Source organism: Prenolepis imparis, unplaced genomic scaffold, assembly GCF_030444845.1.
Source record: "Prenolepis imparis isolate NDT839.2.m4 unplaced genomic scaffold, iyPreImpa1.0 SCAF_12, whole genome shotgun sequence".
Taxonomy (NCBI): Eukaryota; Metazoa; Arthropoda; class Insecta; order Hymenoptera; family Formicidae; genus Prenolepis; species Prenolepis imparis.
The window spans coordinates 6,353,044-6,377,576 of NW_028141170.1; the positions used below are offsets into that span (position 1 = coordinate 6,353,044).

General features: G+C 32.2%; 2 protein-coding genes across 3 annotated transcripts in view; both read left to right on the top strand.

Moving 5' to 3' along the window:
- The first annotated feature begins 2,409 nt into the window (after positions 1-2,409).
- LOC145943846 (uncharacterized) lies at positions 2,410-10,455 on the top strand. 2 transcript variants are annotated; one of them, XM_083051716.1, is made up of 13 exons: positions 2,410-2,472; positions 3,066-3,278; positions 4,051-4,101; positions 4,215-4,376; positions 4,718-4,880; positions 5,270-5,391; positions 6,051-6,289; positions 7,531-7,700; positions 7,794-7,977; positions 8,316-8,433; positions 9,116-9,275; positions 9,575-9,702; positions 10,130-10,455. In XM_083051716.1, exons 2-13 carry the CDS (start codon positions 3,233-3,235, stop codon positions 10,213-10,215), a joined length of 1,629 nt encoding a protein of 542 aa, XP_082907842.1. In that variant the 5' UTR covers positions 2,410-2,472; positions 3,066-3,232; the 3' UTR covers positions 10,216-10,455. The 2 variants fall into 2 exon arrangements, with proteins under 2 accessions (XP_082907842.1, XP_082907843.1); XM_083051717.1 differs by lacking the exon at positions 2,410-2,472 and adding an exon at positions 2,887-2,999.
- Positions 10,456-22,561: 12,106 nt separating this feature from the next.
- Ret (protein kinase receptor Ret oncogene) overlaps positions 22,562-24,533 on the top strand; it is a 55,430-nt gene continuing 53,458 nt past the window's right edge. Inside the window, exons 1-2 of the mRNA XM_083051382.1 lie at positions 22,562-22,774; positions 23,502-23,716. Of these exons, the coding sequence (XP_082907508.1) occupies positions 23,641-23,716 (76 nt within the window). The 5' untranslated portion in view covers positions 22,562-22,774; positions 23,502-23,640. The remainder of the gene's footprint in view (positions 22,775-23,501; positions 23,717-24,533) is intronic.

Genomic DNA, 24,533 nt, shown 5'->3' on the forward strand with positions numbered 1-24,533 from the left:
GGAACACATGAAACAAAAAAATAGTATAAGAAAAATATGTGAAAATTTAGAATCAAATTAGATGGCTAGATGAAACAATTAAAATTGAAATGTATTGTCTAGTTTTATATCAATAAAATAGAACATCTGAATTGAATTCGCTTTAATATAGTTTATTGGGTAAAAATTACCGAATGGAAATTGATTCAAATGCTTCAAAGGCGATCAATAGAAATGAAATTACAATAGCTAACAATAATAGCATGTTTTGTTTCCACGGATTGTCGATATCGATAATAATTATTATATATCTGCAGTATTATATAGAATTTATTATATATCATTTTACGATTTTTCTCATGCAGTTAAATAAATGCTCTAATATATACATATATCGAGAGATGGTCTAAGAATATATGTCTAAGATTATTCCTGGAATACACCTTTCAGAATAACAGTTTCTTCCGGCCGCGTATTATAAGGTTAAAAGTGTGAGAAAGTATATTCTTTCTCCATAATCTCCACGAACGAGAAAAAATTACTATTGCCTGTCGCCCACTATTATTATTAATACGTGGCATGCGATGCAAGTGTCTGGTTTCCAATCATCGTGCACCTGCATACGCGGTGATTTCCGGAACCGAATCTGTGACACTGAATGCACACAAACGATATGCTTGCTGATGCAGGTTCTGCGACGTATTAACCGCGTTATCGAAAGACTACAATATTTTATCAGCTGTCAGAACTCGGCAGTGTTTGTTATCGAAATCTTTTTTGTCTCTATTTTTAACGCATTTGTCAAATATCACAAACGTCTTTTTCCAATAAAAACATTGTCTCAGTAAGAACGTTTAAAGTTATAAAGGGTAATCTCTCTGTATAAAATCTAATTAATTTCATTTATCTTAATAATTTCAATAATAAAAAAATAAAAGCGAAAAAATATATTCCTTTTAAGAATATTACGTAAAATATATTAAATTTATATATTTTTTTTCGAAAGTAGGAAACTAAATAATATTCTTATTTATCTGATCATCTATTAAATATTTTTCTATAAATCGATGTGTAATAATGAAGTATTATAAACTCAAATTTAGTTTAATAAAATAAAAATAAAATAATTAACCGCGATTTTCTGAACACTTTTGCAAAAACAAAGCAAACTCTAACGTATAAAACACGATGACAGTGTGAAGCTGAGATCGCCTTACACAAGAACTTTTCCCGCGTGTCAGCAATTTGTATATAGGTGTATAGTTCTCTTGCCAGTAAACGAAAATCACCAGTCGAGAATCAGAGAGAGCTATACACTGAACGCGGCGTAGTTTGAACCCGGTGCAACACTCTCGTGTTCCTGTCAACTGAGTCGGACACAACTGAGAGTGAACTAGCTGACGACCAAAGGCCAGTACGACATTGCCAGATCAAATATCCATTTCCGTTTCTGCCGACGCGAAGCGTACGTCTCTGCATGGCTCGCAGCCGGAAATGACGCGACGTCCTTTGCGATGGAAAAAGAAGGAACACAGAGAAAAAAGTTTTTTCGCCGAGCTAGCTTTTTTTCTAAATTAATAACATCGGATCGTTCTCCTATCGTACCTCATAAAGTAATATGGACTATGCTTCAAAGGACATTCTATACGCGAATTTGTCTCTAATTTGAGATAGCCTAGAGTGAAGTATACTTGTATAAATAAAAGTTTCTAATTTTATATTCAATTAATATATACTAATTATATTATTAATGTTCTATTCTCTCTCCATCTATTTTTTTCATATTGTAAAAAGAATGAAATACAATAATAAGAAATATAATAATAAATATTAAAGCGATTTGAAAAAATTGTTTAAAATAATAGTACGACTAGAGAGCTCACACACATTACATATACATATATATACTTAAATGATATTTATCAATTTCTTCGCGATCTAGACTTTCACGCATGAATAAACACGTGTAACGATCAAGGCTATTTTCTTAGTATTCGTGTCTCAATAAATTAAAAATAATAAAAAAATAATTGAAGCTATATCACAAGATAGAACATGAGAACATTAACACGCGCACGTGCATCAATTCATAGCAGCGGTAGCGAGTATATTTGTACAATGACTAATGACATGTGATATGTTAATCGCGATAAGGAACTGTCTTCTTCGCGCTGAAGTTTACTTTTTCTGAAATGATGAGAAATCAAAAGTAAGAATAGTATTGTAACGCCCAGACAATCATCGTCAATTAATTAATTTTTCTCGCGACGGATTCTACTTATTATTTCAGTTTTTATTTCAGTGATTGTTCTTGCATTCCTCTGAATAGTTCTATTGATTTTAATCTATTTCACTTTTAACATACGAACAAAAGTGTTTAACAATTTATAAGCATATTCGTTATTGATTACAGCAATTTTCTCTTCTCCTTTTCCCCATATAAAATGAAAGTGAATCATCTCCAAAAATTGTGTCCAAATCGAATAAACATAGGTATATATTATTCATTTTTCTAATATATAGTGTGAAATGAAAACTTGTTATACTATCTTATTTTAAGAGATACTCATTTTTTTTCCTGAAATCCGTGAAAATAAAATTGTATGTTCAATAATAATTTCAAATAGATACGTATAATTTTTTTTATCCCTTTCAATCAATATTTAAATTCCAAATATCACTATATTAATAAATTATTAAAAATTGCGAATAAATAAGAAATGATCGTTTCATATTTTTTCTAATTGTAATACGTATGAGACACTTTAGTATATGCATATGATTTTTCGGAGTCGCTGACAACGACCTTAACAGGTGTAACAAAACAAATATCATATGCGTAAAGATAATGCGGCTCCAAAGAAACTCGACTCCACTAATGAGAAACAACTGAGAGGCATCTAACAATTGGATCGTTTGACCTGTTTTTATTGGCAGATTGCGCAAGCAAGAAGCTCACCAGAACGCTATTGTGTTTTACAGTTCGACCGCACGCGTAGAATCGTTTACCGACACCGCTGGTAGCACCGATAAAAAAATGTATATCTGATTCGCTGTCGCGAAGTACATCCACTTTTCTGTTTAAGGCAAATAACGTACGGGAGGCAAGGCGTAGTTGATTTTGTTGCGTACCTGGCGAGAAACGAGATAGCTGCCTAAATTTGCCGCCTTAGGCTTCTATTTTCGTCTTCAAGAAGTGGGACTGACTCTACCACGTCGAGCACAGTCGCCTCTTCAGCTCGTCACGTCGGATATGTTCGCGAGTGACCGTGAAAATGACAAGATCGCTACGATAACCGGTGAGAAAAACCATTTTTGCGTAACGTTCGTAGTGTGTTTAACCCCTCTTTAAATTCGAATCGACTACAGTACAGTGAGAGTGTAATTTAGTGGTGTATATGGAAATAAAAATTTTCGGCTCCTAAAGTTAACAGTTTTCAGATTCTTATCCAGGTGTAATATACCTATATATATCAGAGGAAGATAAAAATTTTAAACAATCGGAAAATATATTTATAAACAATTACTTTATGAGGCTCGTTAGTTTTGTTAGAAAAGTTTTCTAATAGATCTTATTCATAAATATTTATGTATTATTTTTGTATTTTTACTGTAATTATTACGTCGTAGAAACGCGCAATATACATATTTAGTTATTATAATTTATATATAAACAATTGATATATTTTAGGTGAATTTCATATCTGAAAGAAATTGAATTATTTATATGTATAAGTAAATATTTTATTTAAATATTTTTTAAATATTTATCTTCTAACATATTTAAGTCTTATTACTTACATAATGCGCGTAAGTCTTATCACACATTATCATACGAATTATTCATGTAGGTAACGTGGATAAATCGCATTCACTGACAACTCTAAAGCTGCATTATAGTAGTCGCTTTTAAAGCTTAATACTAAAATGTTCTCTTCCTCTAAGTAGATCTTTATACCTGAATTCTATCCATGTCTTCTATATTATAAAACTGTATAATAACACTGTTTATTATACAATCCACAATGTAAACACGAAGCTTTGTAAAGTTACTTGTTTTCAATTTTTTAGACAACTTTAACGACGAACCGGCTGATTTCAATAAAGCCATTTCGACAACTGGTAAAAATTTTTAATCTTATTCAAAATAATATTTTTTATTATTTTTTTACTCGGTCTGTCTTTTTCTATCTATCTATCTATCGTCTCTCTCTTTCTATCTATCTATCTTTTAGGCTATGGAGTGTTTAATGTACTACTGTTACTGGCAACGTTACCAATCGCATGGACCGCTATTTTCGATACTACTTCTAGCGCATTTATCTTGGCATCAGCGGAATGTGATTTGGAGCTCACGTTTTTTCGCAAAGGGGTGCTCGTCGCATTTCCTTACATAGGTACGAAATTTTAAATAAAACGGATTAAGATAACTGTAATATTCGTATAATTCTAATACTGTAGCACTAATAATTATGATAAAATTATATAGCAATCTTCTCTCTCTAAAATTGTCATAACTTGTCATTACAAAATTCTAGAAATCTTAAAAAAACTACCTTAAAAAATCAAGTATTAATAAAATTATCACGCAAACATCATTATAATATAATAATTAATCTATTATTGCAAAATTAATTTGATATTATATGACTTAATATCTTTCAATATCTTTCTTTCTGTTCCCTTATGCAGGGCAATTTATGTTATCAAATATCTTGATACTATTGATCTTTTATAGCTATGACAACGACTGCTTTCATATGGGACTACATAACGCCTTACGTAAGCATGAAAGTATTGTTCATGCTCGCATTATTAATTGATTCGATTTTGAACATCGTGAGCAGTGGAGTACGATCTTATTATATATTTATAATAGTCAAATTTCTCAGTGGAATCCTGTGAGTATTCGTGTTTTCTAAAAAAAAAAAAAAAAAAAAAAACACTAACAATAAAAGAATTGTTTTAGAAATCTCTTAAAATCCAATTAAGCTTGGCTTATATTAAAAAAATATATTTTAAATTTATTCATATTCAACATTGATAAAAAGATAATTAACATTTTCAAATTTTATTATTTAATTATTCTAACTATTAAAACATTCTCAATATTAATTTTCTAATAATAATTAATAGCACAGTATTCTTTATAATCGAAATTTCTTCTCCTAAAAATCTCAAGGAATACAAGTGTATGCTTTTCCGATCTCTCAAAGTTTATCGCAACCTTCTACCCTCGTAATCTTATTCGCCCGATAAAATGTAACACGCGCGCATCTATGATTTACAGTGCAGGCGGCCCGTTAGCGATGGTGATGACGTACCTGACGGAATTCCATTCGACAAGGTACAAGCCGCGTTTCACCACATGGGCGGGATTTCTCTTCGCCGTAGCGAATATCGTGCCAGCAGGTAAACACGCGATCGCGCGATAAATCGTTTAATGCATCGCACTTATCAACAACAACACGTTACTCGCGAAAGTAAATAAATAATGCACGTAAAAATACATTAAAAGAGTTAAATTCGAGAGTGAAGAAAGAATTATAAAATATATAAAAAATGTATACACGATCAACGCACACGCACATATTAATATTATATGATAATGTCTCAGTTATAATTATAGTATCTTTACTTTTAATTATATAAACTATGATATTCTGATAGTGGCTCACGTGTGAAAAAGATCCAGAACCGATCTCATGCGCTGAGAGGTTGGCGAAACTAGTTCGAAATTAGATTACGTGTCACACTATCGCCGCGACCTGTGTGCAATGACCGGTGAACTTTATCTAAGGTGAATCACACTGACACCGAATAGTTTCAGTTGAACGCGCGAGATATTGAAATTACGAGACTTCAAGAAATGAATCAGCTAATTTGAACTTAGAGACTAATTTTATCTGTATAATTAAGACTTCTCTTTATCGCAAAGAAAGTAACGTAAAAAAAATCGTTAAGTCGATTTTGTTGGACTCTTCTCGGAAGAGAGGTTTAATAAAGAGGAGCCACAATATATATATATACGCTCTTATAGATCTTGATAATTAAAGTGTTTGACTCATCAGCTCTAGGCTTTATGATATTGCCGTTGAATTGGCACATCGATATTTTCGGTCAAGACTACAACTCTTGGCGTATATACCTGTTAATCTGCTCAATACCACCTGTCGTCGGCCTCGTTACGGCGACCATGTTGCCGGAAAGCCCTAAGTATCTCATGGCAATTGGCAGATCGGATGCTGCCTTGAAATTACTCAGAAGAATGTACTGTATGAACACCAGACAACCTTCGGAAACGTTTCCGGTAAGTCAAATAACACGGTTCAGTTTTTATTTCAAGTCTTTCTCTCTCTCTCTTTCAGATCTAGCTATTTAATATTTTTTTAAATAAAATATATACAAGTACTTAAATAGAAATATCTAAATCTTTAAAGCTTTTCGAGGTATAATCTTAAAATAATATGTATGATAAAAATAATTTCATTAGTTGATTTTTAAGCCTTTCGATGATTTATAATTCGAAATAGAATTTTATTTATTATTCTATGTGTGTAGTTTATTTATAATTTTATTTTCAATACTTCAATATTTAAAAAGAAAAAAAATAGAGATATATATACAAAATACATATTGCATGATACATACATGCATTAAAATATGCAGTATAAAATTATAAATAGATATTTGCCCTAAATTTTATCATGAATTATAGATTCCCTAAACTTTAATCTATAAAGAAAAAAAATATATATTTATTATAAAATTTGGTAGAATACGGCTGAGAATTTATTAAGATTGAGTTTCAGAGATTAACGATTATCGATTTAAAGAGTGATATCAAACAGTATAAGTCCAAACTCGTTATTTTAGCCGCTTTTTTTGACAGAACACTCTCAAGTAAGATTCATTTTCTGACTCGGGCAACGACGATATTGCATTATTCGGGCGTTATTATCTTTTTACCGGCTTATCGAGCAAAACTCGTTGTTTCGGGCTCTAACAAATGGCTGCGAGATATCCTCCGCGACTTCGTAGCGCTTCTGCTAGATACAAATGACACGTTTTATTTACGACACGTCTGCAGCAACGAGAAAAAGAGAGAGCGAAGTAAAACGGAAACGGAAGTAGAGAAAGACGCAAATCGCATTTTTTAGGTGGATGAAGGCAGAATGTCGACACCGGGTGTCGTATATACCGCATCCCCAAATTTAAATTTTGCATTTCTTCTTGTCATAAAAATCTTAGATAATAAATCCTCCGTTATACACAATTATTTCTTAAAATAATTTGCTGATAATACTTTAATGAAAATACTGATAAATTCAGATCATTTCTGTGTGTGCTCTTTACGTATTATAATATATATATGTGTATATCACATATTTCTTTCTTATCTCTCTCTTATACATTGTATAGCGTCTGCTTTCGTACTTTATACTGCTGCCGGCATTGAATTTAGATAACAGTGCGCACAAATCGGACGCATAATTCACTCGGTGAGCTGAGAAAAGGGCGCCTTTCATCGTCGCCTTTTCCTCGTTGCAGATAAAAGCGCTGCTCGTTCGGCAAAAGACGCAATTGACGCGTCCCGTGCTCGAGGCGAGCCTCGAGAGGATGCGCGTTTCGTTGTACAACACGAAGCTGTTACTGGCAACGACGGCTTACCTGCCCGCCTTTTGCTTCGTAAGTTTCCTCCAATTTGGAAGTATGCTCGGGTAAGTTTGGGTACAAAGTCGCGGCGCTTTTCGACGCGACAATAATCGGCGCGACAGTAATCGACGCGATTTCCTGTTGATTCGATCGCGTAGATTTAATACGATGAGACTGTGGGTGCCGCAACTCTTCATCATCCTCAACAACTTCGATGCGGTGAATTGGGCATCGAAGGATACCAATAGGCAACCAACCATATGCGAGATGTTGGACCCGCACGCGACTCTACCCGCCAGACAATACTTGAACTGCACGAACTTTGACGACGCGTGCTTAAAGGTCGGTGAAATCGGCGCGAAATCGAGAGACACTTCATCGCGATGATTGAATTAACGTATTAGAATATCGATCTTGTCGTACGAAGTGAGATTTAATCGTGAAACACATGTGTCTGTTTAATAGTTTGTAATTGCATCGATAATTTAATTTTGAAACGAAGAGCTTCCGTGTGCTATTATTAAATATTCATTTATAAAACTGCAACATTTTTAATTAACGATAATTCAAACAATTATTGATTGACCATAAACGACGGGCTTTATAAACGAAATTCCCCTATATAAATATTTCGTTTTTTTCTCTAATAATAATTATAACGTCTTACTGTTGTGTTTCAGTGGACAATTAATCCCGTCATTTACCAAAATTCCACCGTTATTGCGTCATCAGCCGTCGTATTCTCATTTCTCGCCGGATTCATAACAACCACCAAGCTTCGAAAACAGATTATAATGCGTAAGATATTATTGTTATTTATTTATTCTGCAGCAAGTATAAATTACCGTCTTTCTCTATACCAAGCAATACCTTACTCAAGAAAATATTTATCAATTAACTTAGATTAACAGCACTAAATGCAATAAATAATAGAATGTATTATTTTTTACACGTACGTTGCAATGAAAAAAATATTTCTTTCTTTTCTCTCGTAAATGTTTTTCTCTCGTAAAATTTTTCACGTGTTTTTATTACGCGGCGTACACAGAGAGAATTTTCTCAGAATTTACTCTGAAAATTATGATAATCGTGGGACAATATGGTATGGAAAGAATTTTATGAGAATTTCTCTCATTAATATTTATCACAATAAAAATAATAATATCTATCACAATAATAAAATATAAAATATGTTTGATTAATTTTACTATGCAATTTAGTAAAATATTAATCAGACATATTTTATATTTTATTGTGATAGATATTATTATTTTTATTGTAATAAAAATCAATCAGAGAAATTCTCATAAAATTCTTTTCATACCATATTGTCCCACGATTACCATGATTTTCAGGATAAATTCTAAGAGAAAATTCTCTCAGTGTAGAAGTAGTTAAGCATTGTCTACGGGACACACAATTATTCCTATACGGCACGGAAATAATCCGTAAATTAACGGATACAACACCATTGTTGCAGTCATGGCCTTCCTGATATCGGTGGCAAGCAGTTTCGGAATAAATTGGGCGCAGTCTCCGCCGTACATGCTGACGCTGGCGTCGGCGGTTATCGTGACGACAAGAATAGCGGGTAATATCGTTACCGCGGTGAATGTCGACGTTATTCCCGTCCCATTAAGGTAATGTAAGCGCGTCTCTTTGACGCGCGCGACCGTATCCTCTCCGCTCTTCTCGCTCGTGTAACCCTGGAGATTAATTGCGACCGCGTGGCAGACGCGCGAATGAGTGAACGGAAGGAGGAGGTGGAGGAGAGGGGAAGGGAAGGGGAGGAAAGAGATTGTGCCTCGAGATTTTATCGGATGCAATTCTCTATTCGTCGCTTTATCATCGTCGTGCGTTAACGCGAGAAAAAGGGGATACGCGCTGCCGCGCGAAATAAATATAATTTCGGTCGGCGAAAATGAATCTTTCGTTACAGAGCCACAAGCACCAGCATCCTCGCCGTCATTGGAAATATCGCTGCCGTTGTGGGAAATTTGATTTTCTCCGCGCTTCTGGGCACCGAGTGCATCGTCGCTTTCATGGGATTGGGATGCCTCTTCTCCGGTACGATTAACGCAACGATTTAATCCTCTCGTATAACGGATCGTATCACCTCGCGGATAAAAGATTTTACCGAATCACTGTTTTACGCGATAGATTCAATCGAATCTTTAATGCGAAATATCTTATTCTCAATGTAATGTTAAATTGAGTGTTGAAAAAAAAAGTTAATATCAAAGTAATACAAATTATAAAGATTCAACGAATCTCATAAGACTTTAAGACTGATCAATTTCATTTCTCAATCAAGTTATCACAAATGCTCTTTAAAGATGATATTCTATAATGCATCATTAAAAATTTTAATTAATTGCTTAAATTAGATGATTAACACCTAATTTTTTATAGAGATTATTATAGAGATAAAAATAATTTTTTAAATATATAATATATTCATGCAGAAATTAATATATATTTCTCTTTTTTACAGTCTGTTTTTGCGTATCTTTATTCTTTCCGCAACCCGTAAGAGAGTCGTCGAAAAAACTTGCTGAAGTTAGCACATCGAAAATGTGAAGAAGATAACAGAAAAACTTTGCAATCACTCATGTATCACTCATTTAGAATTATAAAATTTAGATTAAATGTGTAGCTGTTTGAAAGGGCTCACAATTGAGCTGTGATATTTTTCTAGAACAATTTATCAGAAAGAAAATTGAAGAAAATGTAGCAAGAAATTTAACATTAAATAAATATGCCTCCTGTTCTCTCCTTTTTAGGAGAAGTGAACGCAATATATTTTTTTATAAAACTTAAGTTTCTCTTTTTTTATCCTTTCTCGATATTTTTTATATTAACAATGCTATATAATTAATAATTCACAATAAAAATGCTTTCGACTTTCTCTTTTATGGAAACGTTTTCTATTTACAGAAACCCGACACGATACACGATGGCAATTTTCCTTCGCAAAAGCTTATAGCGTCAGAAACGAAGGTGCGAATGTAATATTATTTCCTACAATTATGAAAATGTCGTTTCACCGAATAATCTTTAATCTCAACAATTATTTGGAATAACCGCACCCTCTATAATATAGATAATAATAAAATGCCTGTATTTCTTGACTAATACAGAGTCTTTTAAGTCTGTTAACAACAAACAATTGAGTGAAATTTCATTCCTTTTCCGCAGATCTTTATATCTTCAGATTCTTTTTTGTTTAACTATAATTACATTAGATTCTAGATTAAACCAAGAATAATCCTATATTTTATCTACATTTTACATCTTCCTATATGTAGATTTTATACCCTTTTGATTAAACTGCTTTCAGTTTCGTCCGCGGAAAGCCGCATTTGAATTGGAAAACATTTTGCGCTTTCAATTCGTTCGGAATTATTCAAAATTCCTCGTCGTCGCCTAGTAACGAAGGACTTACGTCAACCCGCGTGAGGATCGCGCGTTGCAGATAAGCGGCGACAGGTTGATTACGCGTAGCACGTGAGAGCTGCTCGAGTCGCGCGCAATCGCGGGTTATCGAAAGTTATCCGACGTGATAGTTAATTAGCTAGTTGTGCGCGCGAAACTAGCCGACGGGCAAATTCGTCGTAAACTTTGCCTATGCCAAATATGCATGAGGGAACCATATAAGCGCATGCTTATTGCCGTATAGCAAGACGGCGAGGCAAGAGTTACCCCGTTAGAGCTGCACTCCTCCTAGTTTTGCCCGAAGCATAAACATCCGAACTTGTGCGTGGTTTCCCCTGCTTCGGTGCAATTGTGCGATATATAGGGCAGGCCGCCGCCACACCGAGGAATTAACGTAAGCCGTACAGTTATTCGTCACTTAACCCTTTCGGGACTCTAGGGATAACGCGGGCCCAAAGAATGGTTTAATGCTACCCCAGGATTAAAGGCTTTCCGTAGGTTTCCAGCTTACATGAATGTCGGGTGCTGCCTCAAGGACCAAAATTCAGACAATTGTAATATCTCGAAAGAGCAACGTGTATTAACTATATGAAAGCCTTTCTGCAAAGTCCGCTTTAGATGATCTATAATTCGCGATAAAATTCAAGATAGAATTTACAATTTTATGTGCTGTATATTCTAGTATATGTATGTATTCTGTGATATATATTTTATATATGTATATACAATATTTTACTTCTAATGTTTTCTGCACAATAATAATATAAATGAAAATTTCCTTCGAATTTTGTGACAACATCTACATCGTTTAAAACGAGTTTAAGATTTGAGAGAATTATGAAGTAATATTTTGTAACTATATAATTATATAAAAGTTTCAGTGATAGTTCTTTATGTAATTATATCGGTTAATTCTGAAAATTTTTCATGTGCAAACAATCAATTTTGTAAAAAAAAAATAAATAAATAAATATGCAAATTTTTATGAAATTGATATAAACACAAGAATTTCACACAATTTATGTGGTAATTTGTATGCCAAATAACTGTATGGTAGCCAATAATTATATGATTTATTTTGTAGAATTATATACCGTGCGGCGTGACTCAAACATCAACATCATTATTTAAACGAGACCACGCATCGTCGATCACTTCGGCAATTTTATCTCCGATTTAATCTCTGTCGCGTTTAATATGTTATTCATTTTGAAATCATGTAATAGTCATAGTATCTCATTAATATTTTATCACACTAAATATCGCGGTCGCTTTATTAAATGCGTTAATTAAAGGTAAATATCGCAAATGAAGATGTTTGTACGTGCGCACGTCATTCCTCGACTACGATACAAATTAATTAGCATGTAATATTATTGTTTTGCTTTTCACTAAATACACGTATCGATAATTCGTAAATCGTTATACATATTATTCAGTAATTACCATGTCTAACAAACTAGTTTTATAAATTTTAAATTAAAATAATTTTTATTAATTTTTACATTTATTGTACGAGTGAGATAGATGTTAATATCAGAAAATGCATACTCTTGATGCCCTCTCTGATGTGGACCAGATAAAGATGTTGAAATTTATCGAACTTATACTCTATGGATAATATGTATAACACAGACCATCTTGAGTACTGCTACTTTCAAGTATTCACTTTCAAATATAGCTCGATGCCTTTATCGGTCGAGAGAAGTATCGAGTACTGATATTTTATCCACACTAGCTATTTTATCGGCCGCCCTGTATATATACTCATGTTTACTGACTGCGAATGTATATTTCTTTGGATGCATTTCTTGCAAACCAGTTTCCGTCAGATGCATATGCAGAATTAATTTTATCTCATATGGATCAATATTATGAATATAGAACTAGAGAATTAATATATAATTTTAAGAACAATATTAATATTCGACAAAACTTGTCAATTTCCAGTATCATTACTTTATAATAATTATACATAGAAAAAATAAATATAATTATTATGTGGTAATTATATTTTCTATATAAATATATATTTCGTTTCTCGATAACATAGAAAATGCAATTAAATATATATATATGCAGAAAAACTAATTAATATAATTTATTAGAGTATCCATAAAATAAGAGCTTTCGCTTCTGTGTAAAAAGCATTTGTTTTGTGGTAAAAGCGGAATGGTAAGTGGAAATTCCTCGATGATGGAACGAGGGCAAAATACACGCAGAAATTACAGAGCTGTAGAGGAGTGCGCGCATGCGCAAACTACGTTTTAATTTTCGCTGAAACATTCTTCAGAGTAGGATGAACGTACAGCTATTACATTGCGATCTTTTTTTCGTTTCGCCTTGGCATTTTCTTCCACGGAAGAAAGAAAGTTGTAATATAATTTTCAAAGATAAAATGCTGTTTAGCAGTTGCATCAAGTGCCAAGTCGAGTGTCAACCCTTTCGCGTATATCAAACCGCGTATGCCGCAGATGAAAAATAACCCGCCCGTGACGCGACGATTTATTTCGACAGAAATTTTCTGCGAAGAAAAAAGTTATTACAGAAAGGGCAACTTTATCCTCACGATCGAGCTTTCCGCAACTTGTCCGAGAAACTTTGGAGAGTGAGAGAACTCCGAAACTAGTTACGTATAAAATCTTATTCTATGTATTATTTCGCCGATCTTCTTCGAAACCAACTTACTCAATTTATAAAAATTGCATTTTTTTTTAACGCAACAAGTTTGGAAATTCTATAAAATTTTTAATAAAAATGTTTACATATTAATCTTCTCATATTATTTTTAATTAAATAACGGAATTTCCTGAACAAGATTTTCAAAACTTTTGTCTTTAAGATGACATACAATATACTTTTAAAATATTCAGATAATTTTAAAGATTTCATTATATTTCTATTTTTTATTTATTTGCTTCTATTTTCTTATGTTTTTATTTACTATTTGTTATGTTCAGTATTTCATCGCGAAATCGAGGAAAAGAAATAAGTTAGCCGATGGCGAAATGGTGAAACAATTTTCTTTTTATCTGACGAAAACATCTCGATCGCGCTTTAAAGACGCCAGACAAATATATTCGCTCATAAGTTCTTAAAGTTCGTAGTTACAACCCTCTCAGCCGTGAAATGAAGTATGCACTCTTATCCATGATAGAATCAGCGGCATTAAGTTTAGCGCCCCTGCGCTATTTCGCCATGAATAATTCATCGCGCGGAACGGCGCTTGTCCGAAACAGTGCACGCGGATGCCATCGACAAACCTGATCAGCTGATTTCGAGACAAATTAGCATTTTTTTATTTCGCGACTCGTAATGACCCCGATTCTATATTCATCTGCGTAAACCGATCGATTCGTCGTCTCTCTGAACGTAAATATAGTAAAATTCTCTTATAACACGAGGGATCCATCGGGGATATTTCCTGACGACGTGACGTCCTGACGCGCTCGCTGACATTTCGCGTTGGTTATCGCCGATCAATTCTATACGAGCGATTTCATCCCGTATCGTAGCGCGGGTTCCCTTAAGCCCGAATTACATTCGATCTCACACTGTCGTCGGTGGTTATGCTCGCTCGAGTGACACGCGTCACGTTATTATCCAAAGGATATAGCGGACAAACTCGTGATGTTTTAATCACCAAATTCGCGCTTCATGAGATACGACAATTTAAATAATGAAACTGTTATACAGAAAGTATGATAAAAAGATAAAATAATTAATAATTTTCGATAACGCATATAGAGCCGATTTTCAAAGAGACGTAATATCAAGTTAATCATTTTTCTCTTCTACTTTTATTTCTAAAAAAAAAAGCAGCAAATTAATTAACTTGAGGTAATTGATTGATTTTATAGGGAACTGTCTTATAAAAGATGTAACATATTGACTTAAAGTGGAATGTAATAAAAGCCTGATAATAATATCGGAGAATCATTCCGACTGTGAGCGTAATCGAGCGTTTCCCGGTGGCACACTTGCAAAATTCCGAGAATGTCGAGTGGTATGAAAAATTATGATACCGAGGTTCGCAACCCACACGCATCCTTCCGATTATTTCAACACTGCTGACATCTAATTTTGCGAATTATTATCTACCAACAAATCGAACGATATTTCTTTACAGATATTGTCAATTACGTCGTTGAATATCCGAAAATTCCTCTTGGCGCCAGAACAATCGCGAAATTGTATCGAGAGTTCAATCCATGTTAGTATCACAGAGTGACAGTATCATAAACGTGTCCAACATTACAAATCATAAATTAAACTCACGATACTTAAACCACGATCGTTAAAGGTGCAATATCTTTAACTCGTAAACGGCGATAGTGAGAACGGAGCAGCTGGCAATTGATCCTGCTCGCGATAAAGTAAATAACTCGATGTATAAAAGATATTTTGAAAGTATCTCGACGAAAAATGAATGGATTCATCGCGAGCACAATGTTTGGAAACATAACAGCGTTACAAGATATGCATTATTTTTCGAAATGCCGAAGAGGATATATAAAGTATTGAAGAATCATGATACTCAAATCAAAAGAATGGAACATGAAAATACACTATCCGACAATTTCATCTGCATTATATATCTCTTAGGTTTATTCATTTTCGAGATATAGTGCTATTTCTCTGAACGTGAAATTTTCCTTTTTCATCATTTTACATGTCTAGCAGAAATGATTTTTACAAGCGACGACAAATATATGAATTCTCAGTATATTTTATCCCATATATATCATAATTTCGCAATTATATTTCTTTCCGTAGTTTTACATCAAGCTGATTTTACAGGTAAATCTCTTTATGCTCGATGAAAGAAGCTTAATTAAGCTTTAATTCAACTTTAATTTAATTCACTTTGAGAAGATTAAATTGCGATTAGTATTTGAGGTAATTAGATTTGACAATTAATATTTGATAATATAATATAATAATTTCCTGAAAATGTATTTTATATTTATATTTAAGTAAATTTTTTACACATTTAAAAAATTCAGTTAATATACATTAACAATTAAGTTAATATTTAAAAATTGTAATAAAATAATGTAAGTAAAAAAGATTGTGTAGAATTAAAAAGATTAAGCAAGATAATTCTTATAGCTTTTCTAAATAGCAGGATATTTCCCCTTTACTATTATCAAGCATCAAAGAATTAATTTTCCTACTGTGATTGTCGTGAAAAGGATGTGGCAAACTACTTTTCTCGAGGGATGATTCCACCATTCTGACTCATCGGGATTTCCCGGTCCAAACAACAAGAGCGCGCAGCGGAAGCTGAGACATTGTGTCGTATACAGCGAAGCAATAACATTTGACATCTCACAGTATCCTTATAGTTACATCGATAAATCACGGGTTGCCAGTCACAGTCGCAATGCACAAGCGTCATTATTCATCTCATTTGCGTAATCATGCTCAAATCAAATCGAATTTCGGCCAATAAACATAATCATTCATGTACATAATATCGGTAAATTAAACATTTAAACAGTAAATTTCCACGAAATAAATACTCTGAAATCCTGCGAAAGCGGAAAGAAAATTTTTCCGAGCAAAGTAAAATTGCATATTTGCAACATTAATGCAAACAAAATATTGCAAATTAAATACAAACAAAATAAAATAGAAAACAAAAATTGATTTTCTGCGTTTATCTCTGTCATAAAATAAATAATAGTAATTTTTGTCAAAAACACAATTAGACGAAGTTCGTAGAAGAATTAAAGAATTAAATACATCGAAGAGAGTGTCCTGTTTATCAAGCTCTTAGCAAAGAATCGCATAAAACACAGTAATTAGTTCTACCGTGGCAATTAACGTTCCTTGACAATAATTTACATTTAACCCATATATCCGCAGCAACTGAGATTAGTGAGACTAACGATCTCCTGGGTGCTTTTAACGACGCTCAAAAAAATTTACCTGCCTGCAATATATATTTTCGTTCTACTGCATCGATTTAATAATCACGTATCTTTCTCACTCATAAAGTAAGAGAAATTCAGAAATATTATATTATAATATAAAAGCAAAAGACTAAGACAATTCTGTTCTCATCAGAAATATTGTTCAATGCTACGAATAAAAATCGTTGATATCGTTGAAAAGAGCGATTAAAGTACAGAGTAAAGAGGAAAAAGGGGAAACCATTCCTTGGATATCGATTTTTCTAAAGACAATCGAGCAGTCGAATGCATTTGCCGAATGACTCGTGAAAATACATAGCAACCCTTAACGAGCAACCTTTCAGAAATTTCAGATTCGACCATTAAGTACGAGAAACTTTTGCTTCGAAACAAAAGAACTGATGCGATAGAATATATATGTGTATGTTCCATTAGCTGATTTAATATAAATAAAAGTTGTTTCGCAAAAATTTATATATGTACCGTATGTCACGCATTTTCTTCGAATCGTTGCCAGAATCGTAGAAACCAAATGGATTATAATTTAATGGTAAGAAACTAAAAATTCAAGCCAATCAGTATTCTTAATGTACTATTGCTCTCTACTTTTTCAATTAATTTCAAATAAAATTTAATTAATCATAATTTAAATTTGTAAAATAATTCTAAATTTAGAAGAAAAAATAACATTCAAATTTTTGCTAAATAAAACTGCGTTATTTTATATGTATTATACATATATGCATTATTACATTATTGTTCATCCATTATATAAGATTTGTATCATAAGATTTAATCGGAAGAAATATTAATTTCTCTTTGTTTAATTGTGTCCATTAATTATAATCAAGCCCACAGTAGAGAACTAATAACGTCGGTGACCTTAATGGGGAAGCGATTACTCTTCAAGGACATCCGAAGCAAGCGCGCATCGAGACTTCGCGTGCGCCTCGTTATATACGATAATGTTGGTCAACGAACCCTCCTCGCGATAACGGTGGATCAATTGAAATGCACCCCTCGCGCGCGCTATCCCAGACCAGCCATTACTACGGTGCAAGGGGCACTCCATTTTCTTGCTCGGAACGTCCTTTACGAATACAGGACTTCTACGAGTTAAAGCATTCGCGAGTTTATGCACTTTACACGACGCGCAACGCAATCCGAGATGACGTAAACGGGAAAATTTTATATCCCGACCATTACGAAGAGAGTCGAGGAACTTTCCATAATTCTCTTATATTTTTTATAAAAAAAAAAAACTTGCCATAGTATTCCAAAAGATAAAAAAGATTAAGTTAAGATTTATTAAGGATTAAGATCTTAATAAAATTTTTTTGTTGGGAAATTATGGATTTTAAATTCAATTATCGATTTCAATGATTTTCTAACCAGATGATGTTTTCGATAGATTCTGCGTGGAGATAAATTGGAATCCTGACGAGCGATATAACGGCAATAACGAGTCATTGTTTGTGACTTGACCAGCCGTAATACCAGACGGCAAACAATGTTACCATGCTACAATCTATACGTTTATTTCATGGGGTGAATTTTATCGACAGTGCAGTGCGCATATAGATAAAAATTTCATGCTAGGATCGCGTTCCACTCATGGGAAGATAAAAATACGATAGAGTGTATATCGTTCGCACTCTCATCGATGTCGCAACAAATAAAGTATTACGCTCGCTATATCGATTAATGCAACAAGCTTGTCAAGCTTTGGTCGCTAATTCGAAAATATCGTGTTCATAACAGAAAATAATCAACAAGAAGAAAGCCGATTTCTATAATAATGCTTCATTTAAGTACTGAGCACATTAAAATTTTCAAAGTACGATTACGATTCGAAGTAAATTTCTCACTCACCGATACACCAACAGCATAGAGTTGTAGTACACAGCACATTGATCTGAAAACAAAATATTCAAATTATGTATATACATTTATATATAGTATAATAATAAATATAATAATAATAATAAATATAAAAGTCTCTTACATAAAAATCTTAAATATAAGTATAAATTTTAATTATTTATTAATATTATTTATTAAGTATTAATATTATTATTTATTAACATTATTTATTAAATATTTATTAATAAATAATTCTGTATAAATAAGCTATATAATTATATCTATGTAAAAATTTTTATATTTAAAAATCTCAATTATTATAAATATTTTAAGAGAGGATTTAAAATAAAGCTTCTAAGATATTTTATATGCATAAAAATAGTGTATATAATGTAAAACAAATTCCGTGGAGATAAAGCAAATAATTTTACCAGAATTAATAAATTAAATATGTTATAAATTGTATTTATGCATACCTTATAGTTGCCCCGATGTCGCCCGATGCCTCCCCGGGCCTCCTCCTCCTCTCTTGGTCCATGGCAGCACTCGCGAAAATATGAATAATTACGATCGCCCGATACTTTACACGACACTCCCGACACGCGAAACTTTACACGGCACTCCCGACACGACGCGTGAATCGCACTGTGTATCGCAATGCTACCTGTAACAAAATAAAATACATACATATATTAGAGAATAATCTTATTATTTCGCATTATAACATACGCCATACACAATATAAATATGTAAGCTAGAGTTAACGATAAATATACGTTAGACAAGAACTCTAGAAATATTGAAAATAAAATCAGAACTCTCAATTATTTATAATCTGTCATTAAATGATATGCTAGCTCCACACTCAAATATATGTAGAATAGATGCACGAAATCGTATATAAATACGTAATTATGCGATCTGAAGACTCTAATCTCTATTTTGCTTTAATGAGGATCTCGTATATACATATATTGCCAATTATACAGAATGACCATCCATCTAATTATTATATCATTTTTTCCTACAGAGGGTCGCACATCTATATGACATATATCTTTGAAAGTCGCATTTCTTTATATTATTAACTACACACATGGAAAATTAAGTTAAATATTATTATTTCGATGCAGAGATATATCGAGAGATATATGATATATCAATGTATTGTAGAATAAAACAGCTTTTATTGATAATAAAATAAAATTTATTAAAGAATTTCTGATTCAAAAAAGTGCATAACTTCTGAAACATCCTGAATATCTAATTGCACAACGTGTCGTAAATATTCGCGCGAATATCTCGCTAAATATATTTTCATTGGATTAAATTTTTGTATTCATTAATTTAAAGCTTTATGTGTTATGTAATCAGTTTCAGTAAGAATAAATTGAATAACTTAATAAATTGATAAAAATTACAAAGATTGTTTAATATAATTCAAAAGTCGATAGAATAGCAGCTACTGTTCATTAACATTTTCATTAAAAAAACATCAATTTCTTTCTTAATTTTATTTAAAAATTAAATATTTCGATAAATTGAATTTTTCATAAATTTTTGTACTTTCTTCGATTCATCAATATTCATAGTAAAATATATATCGCATACACATATCAAATGTATTAATAAAAGGTCACTGTTGATAACTTTATTGTATAAACCGTAAATCATACGTTGAACATTAGTTTCTTATGCGGCGCGATCGATTTAACTTTTTTCACAAACTTCGCGAGAGCAAAGCGACGGCATACAATATCTTTGCTAAAACATGCATCTCGCAGAGAAAACTGCAATGACGTAAGCGTAAGAAAACTAGAGATAAATATCCCGAGCCTCGTGAACGATATGAAGAAAAAGCTTCTATAACCAATATTCAAATATTTAATAAATTTTAATTTTAATCCTCGAAAAATTCGTCGCTTATCACGCAATATTTTATCTGAAAATACTATTTATTATTTTCTTAAGTGTTTCTAAAATAAATTATCAATAATTATGATTAATATATAATAAAGATCCTAATAACAAAAAAAGCAATATCACATGATAGCTTATGTAACAGGAATTGTAAATTATTTGATAACGAACGGGTTCTCAAAAGTATAAGGACGATACTGAAAAGAAAAAGCATTTAGTTAAGTATATTCGTCGAGATGCTGAGAGACACTAAATCATAAAGATGCTTTCCATCGCGAATGAAATGTCCGCGAAGCTGAAAAAACGCCGGCGTCTAAACGTCGTGCTCTAAATCAAACGTATGTCGCGCGGCTAAGCTTAGAAAAATAAGGGAAAACAGAGCAGTATTCTCCTAACTGCAGACTCAGCATTAAGGACGCACTGCCTTCTATGATTTCACAAGTCCTTGAGTTTAGGAGAGCGAGTGAGAAACGAAGTGAACCGAACGCCGAATCGATGTTCTAATTAAATTAGGAGAAACGGCGAATAATGTAACCTATCACAAGTATAAGATAAAACGCGATCGATGCCAAACCGAATCGGTTTCGCCAGCTGTGCTTTAAAAAAGAAAAAATATTAAAAATAAAATTAAAATAATATAAATATAAAGAATTGGTTCTCAAATGCAGCAAATTCAATAAAGAATCGCGGTAATTTATAAATTGATAAAACTACTTGTTTGAAAAATGACGAGGCATTCTTTTACAGAATATTTAAATACTCCAGATATTTTTTCGACACATAAGTTTATGATAAGTTGTTTGTATTATAATATTTCAATTTAAAAATGTAATTATAGGAATGACATGTAACCTTTAAAATAAATGTAAAATAGAATAGTATCCATATTTTTCTATATAAGAAAAGATTAAATAATCAAATACAAAAATATATCATACTAAATAATAATTTAAATACAAATTAGTTAAATAATACATTAAAAATTAATTAATGCATTAATATTTAAATAAATACATTAAAAATTAAATTTTTTATAAATTATTTTTAAGAAATATAATTTTATAAAATTAATACTGAATAATTTTATATAGAATAATAAAGCAAAAGTAAAAATATATATATATTTAAAATAAAATATATTAAAATATATATTCCTTTTTTTAATTTTTATATAAATTTAACTCAAATCATATGATAAATTCTTTGTAAGAAAATCTGTATTTTTTCAGCACTTATATTAATGTAAAATTTAAATATATTAAGTATATTTTTATATTCATAATTACATTGTCTATATGTAAAACTGTTTATCATTTTATAAAGTAGTTTTTCTAAAAACATTATCTATAAAATATAATTTATTATTTTACTAATTTTAATTATTTTAATTATTATTTAGTTTAATCTATGTTTACTGATCTAATTTGATTTTTTTCTCTTAGAAGAAATATAATTGTTTAAATTTGCGATTACGTTTCTACTTTAAATTGAAACGATCTCCAAACTCGAGCACTCGCACTTTGTAAGATCGTAGAATGAAGTCATTATCGCATATCGAGATGGTAATAATCGGAGTACGAGTGAGAGTCCTGCGTCTACGAACGACGTGCAAAAGAGGAGTCGCGCCTATTCCCAGTGCGGCCATAGGGGATTCCCTCGGCGTTGTCGCCCCGCGTCGCGCCACGCTGCTTCAGCCCCCCAGAGTATCTCGGGGGCGTGTGCGCACGCGTGGAAAAATGTGTCTGATAACGGCGGGCGTCTCGACGTCGTTTTAGTATCGGCCGTAACGCCGTAACGTTGCGACGTCCGGATACGGTTTCTTTTCTCTACGATATTTACGCGTCTGTGAAGAAAACTGTTAAAACGCGAAATCGAAAGATGAGATACCGATTTACCGTAGTAAAGAGTCGTCCTAGACGTCTGAGATCGGCGTCAATACTTCATGTTGCTCCGATTGTCGTTCGACCACTATCAAAAGTATAACAAATTTTGCAAAGAAAAAGGTACGATCGTGTTGGTTCCACAATAATCAGGATTGTTTTCATTATTCATATCGATATTATTTTTTCGTCTCATAATTTTTGCATTAAAAAAAAAATAGTTCTTGTTTTTACAACCGCGAGTGAAAATCAATGATATTGGCAAAATATATAAGGAAATGCCGATATTCCTGGGATAGTACCGATTACTTCGAGTAGAAAATATTTGTACGATATTTATTGAATAAAAGAGAGAAAAACTCTAAAGATTACAACGAAAACTTAATTTTCGTTGGAATCAACGCACCGAAATCCGCGTACGTGCTCCTATAGCCTATGTAATACTTAATCTAAAGATTACTTTATAACTTATATTAATTAATTGAGAATAGAAATAATTGTGTTTGATTTCAAAAGCACAATTGATTAAATGTTTATGTAACAAAGTAATAATATTCTAGCTCTTCTATATTAATTCATCAGTAATAAATAAAAATAAAAATTGAATACAAATTTAAACGAATTCTTTAGTCCGATATAATCACAGTTATTGTCAAAATATAAACATTATTCAATGGAACGTCGTGTATTATTGCATCAAAATAGAGAAAATGCTTCATTCAATTTTCATGAAGATTAATCGCGGTCGCTTTATTTTTTAGTGAGTCTCAAAATATTCACGTTTTGTTACGTAAACAAAATAATAATTATTAGACGCAAATTATAATTTTGACATTATTTTACTTGACAGAAGGACGTATGTAAGGAACGCGGCGGTGCGTTTTCGCGGGACAAAATCTTTACCAAATCGGTGCAGTTTCAAGTCGCAGTGACTACAATGTTAAAGTGATTTTTGCTATTGATCGAGCAACGAACATACGTTATCCATCATGCAGGTCCCTGGATTGCAATTCATGACTTTGCTATTATGCACATTGATGGTGATAAGGATATCAGTAGTCTCAGGTAAGTACAAAGAAATTTTAACAATATAATTAACATTTCACAACATTTCTATGCATTTTCTACAGCGTAAATATAATTTTTCATCGCGATAAATTAAATACATCCGCGAAAGTCTCTTTACATCGTACACAAAAAAAGATTTTAAGATTATTTATATAAAATATCTTGTAAAATATATTTATAAAATAGAAAAGCCGATAATTTCTCTTTATTCTTGCTATGAATATTTTCAAGGCTTATTAATTTTTGATTTTAGAAAATATATTTCTTGTTTCGTTCATAATTTATCAAACAATGGCAAATAAAATCATAATTTATATATTCAATGTGCAATTTATGAGGACGTCAGAAACGCGCTTGCAATTTATGGTTTAATATCGTAACCAATAAATTCGACTAAAACAGAAGTATTTTAACTGTGGACCGCCGCGTAGCTATCATTGAAATATTTCTTATAATATAACACGCGGCGAATATAACAATATATTTTTAGAATAATATTAAATTATATTAACAACAATAATAAATGACAAGTAATAAATGATGACCGATCTTTACGCTACGACATTGTAATCGAACCGTCTAACAATAAGACGTGCCAGATCCATGATTAATTAATTAACTCCCGTCATTGTATGCTAAAGTATCATGTCAAAAGTCCCATTTGCAATCCTATATTGAAACATCGTGCAATATTTCTTAACTGCGTTGGATCAAACGACTAACGAAATATCGTATCGAAAATAATAAGCAAACGCGCTGTTATCAAATCTTGCAAAACTTAGCAGCCATTAAGCATTAATTACGGATATATATC

What these genes read in the sequence shown, in the direction of transcription:
- LOC145943846 (XM_083051716.1), top strand. Translation starts at nt 3,233, where the DNA reads ATGTTCGCGAGTGACCGTGAAAATGACAAGATCGCTACGATAACCG. An exon ending in AACCTTCGGAAACGTTTCCG is followed by an intron (nt 6,290 to 7,530) that starts GTAAGTCAAATA and finishes TCCTCGTTGCAG; the next exon opens with ATAAAAGCGCTGCTCGTTCG. An exon ending in TCGAAAACAGATTATAATGC is followed by an intron (nt 8,434 to 9,115) that starts GTAAGATATTAT and finishes CCATTGTTGCAG; the next exon opens with TCATGGCCTTCCTGATATCG.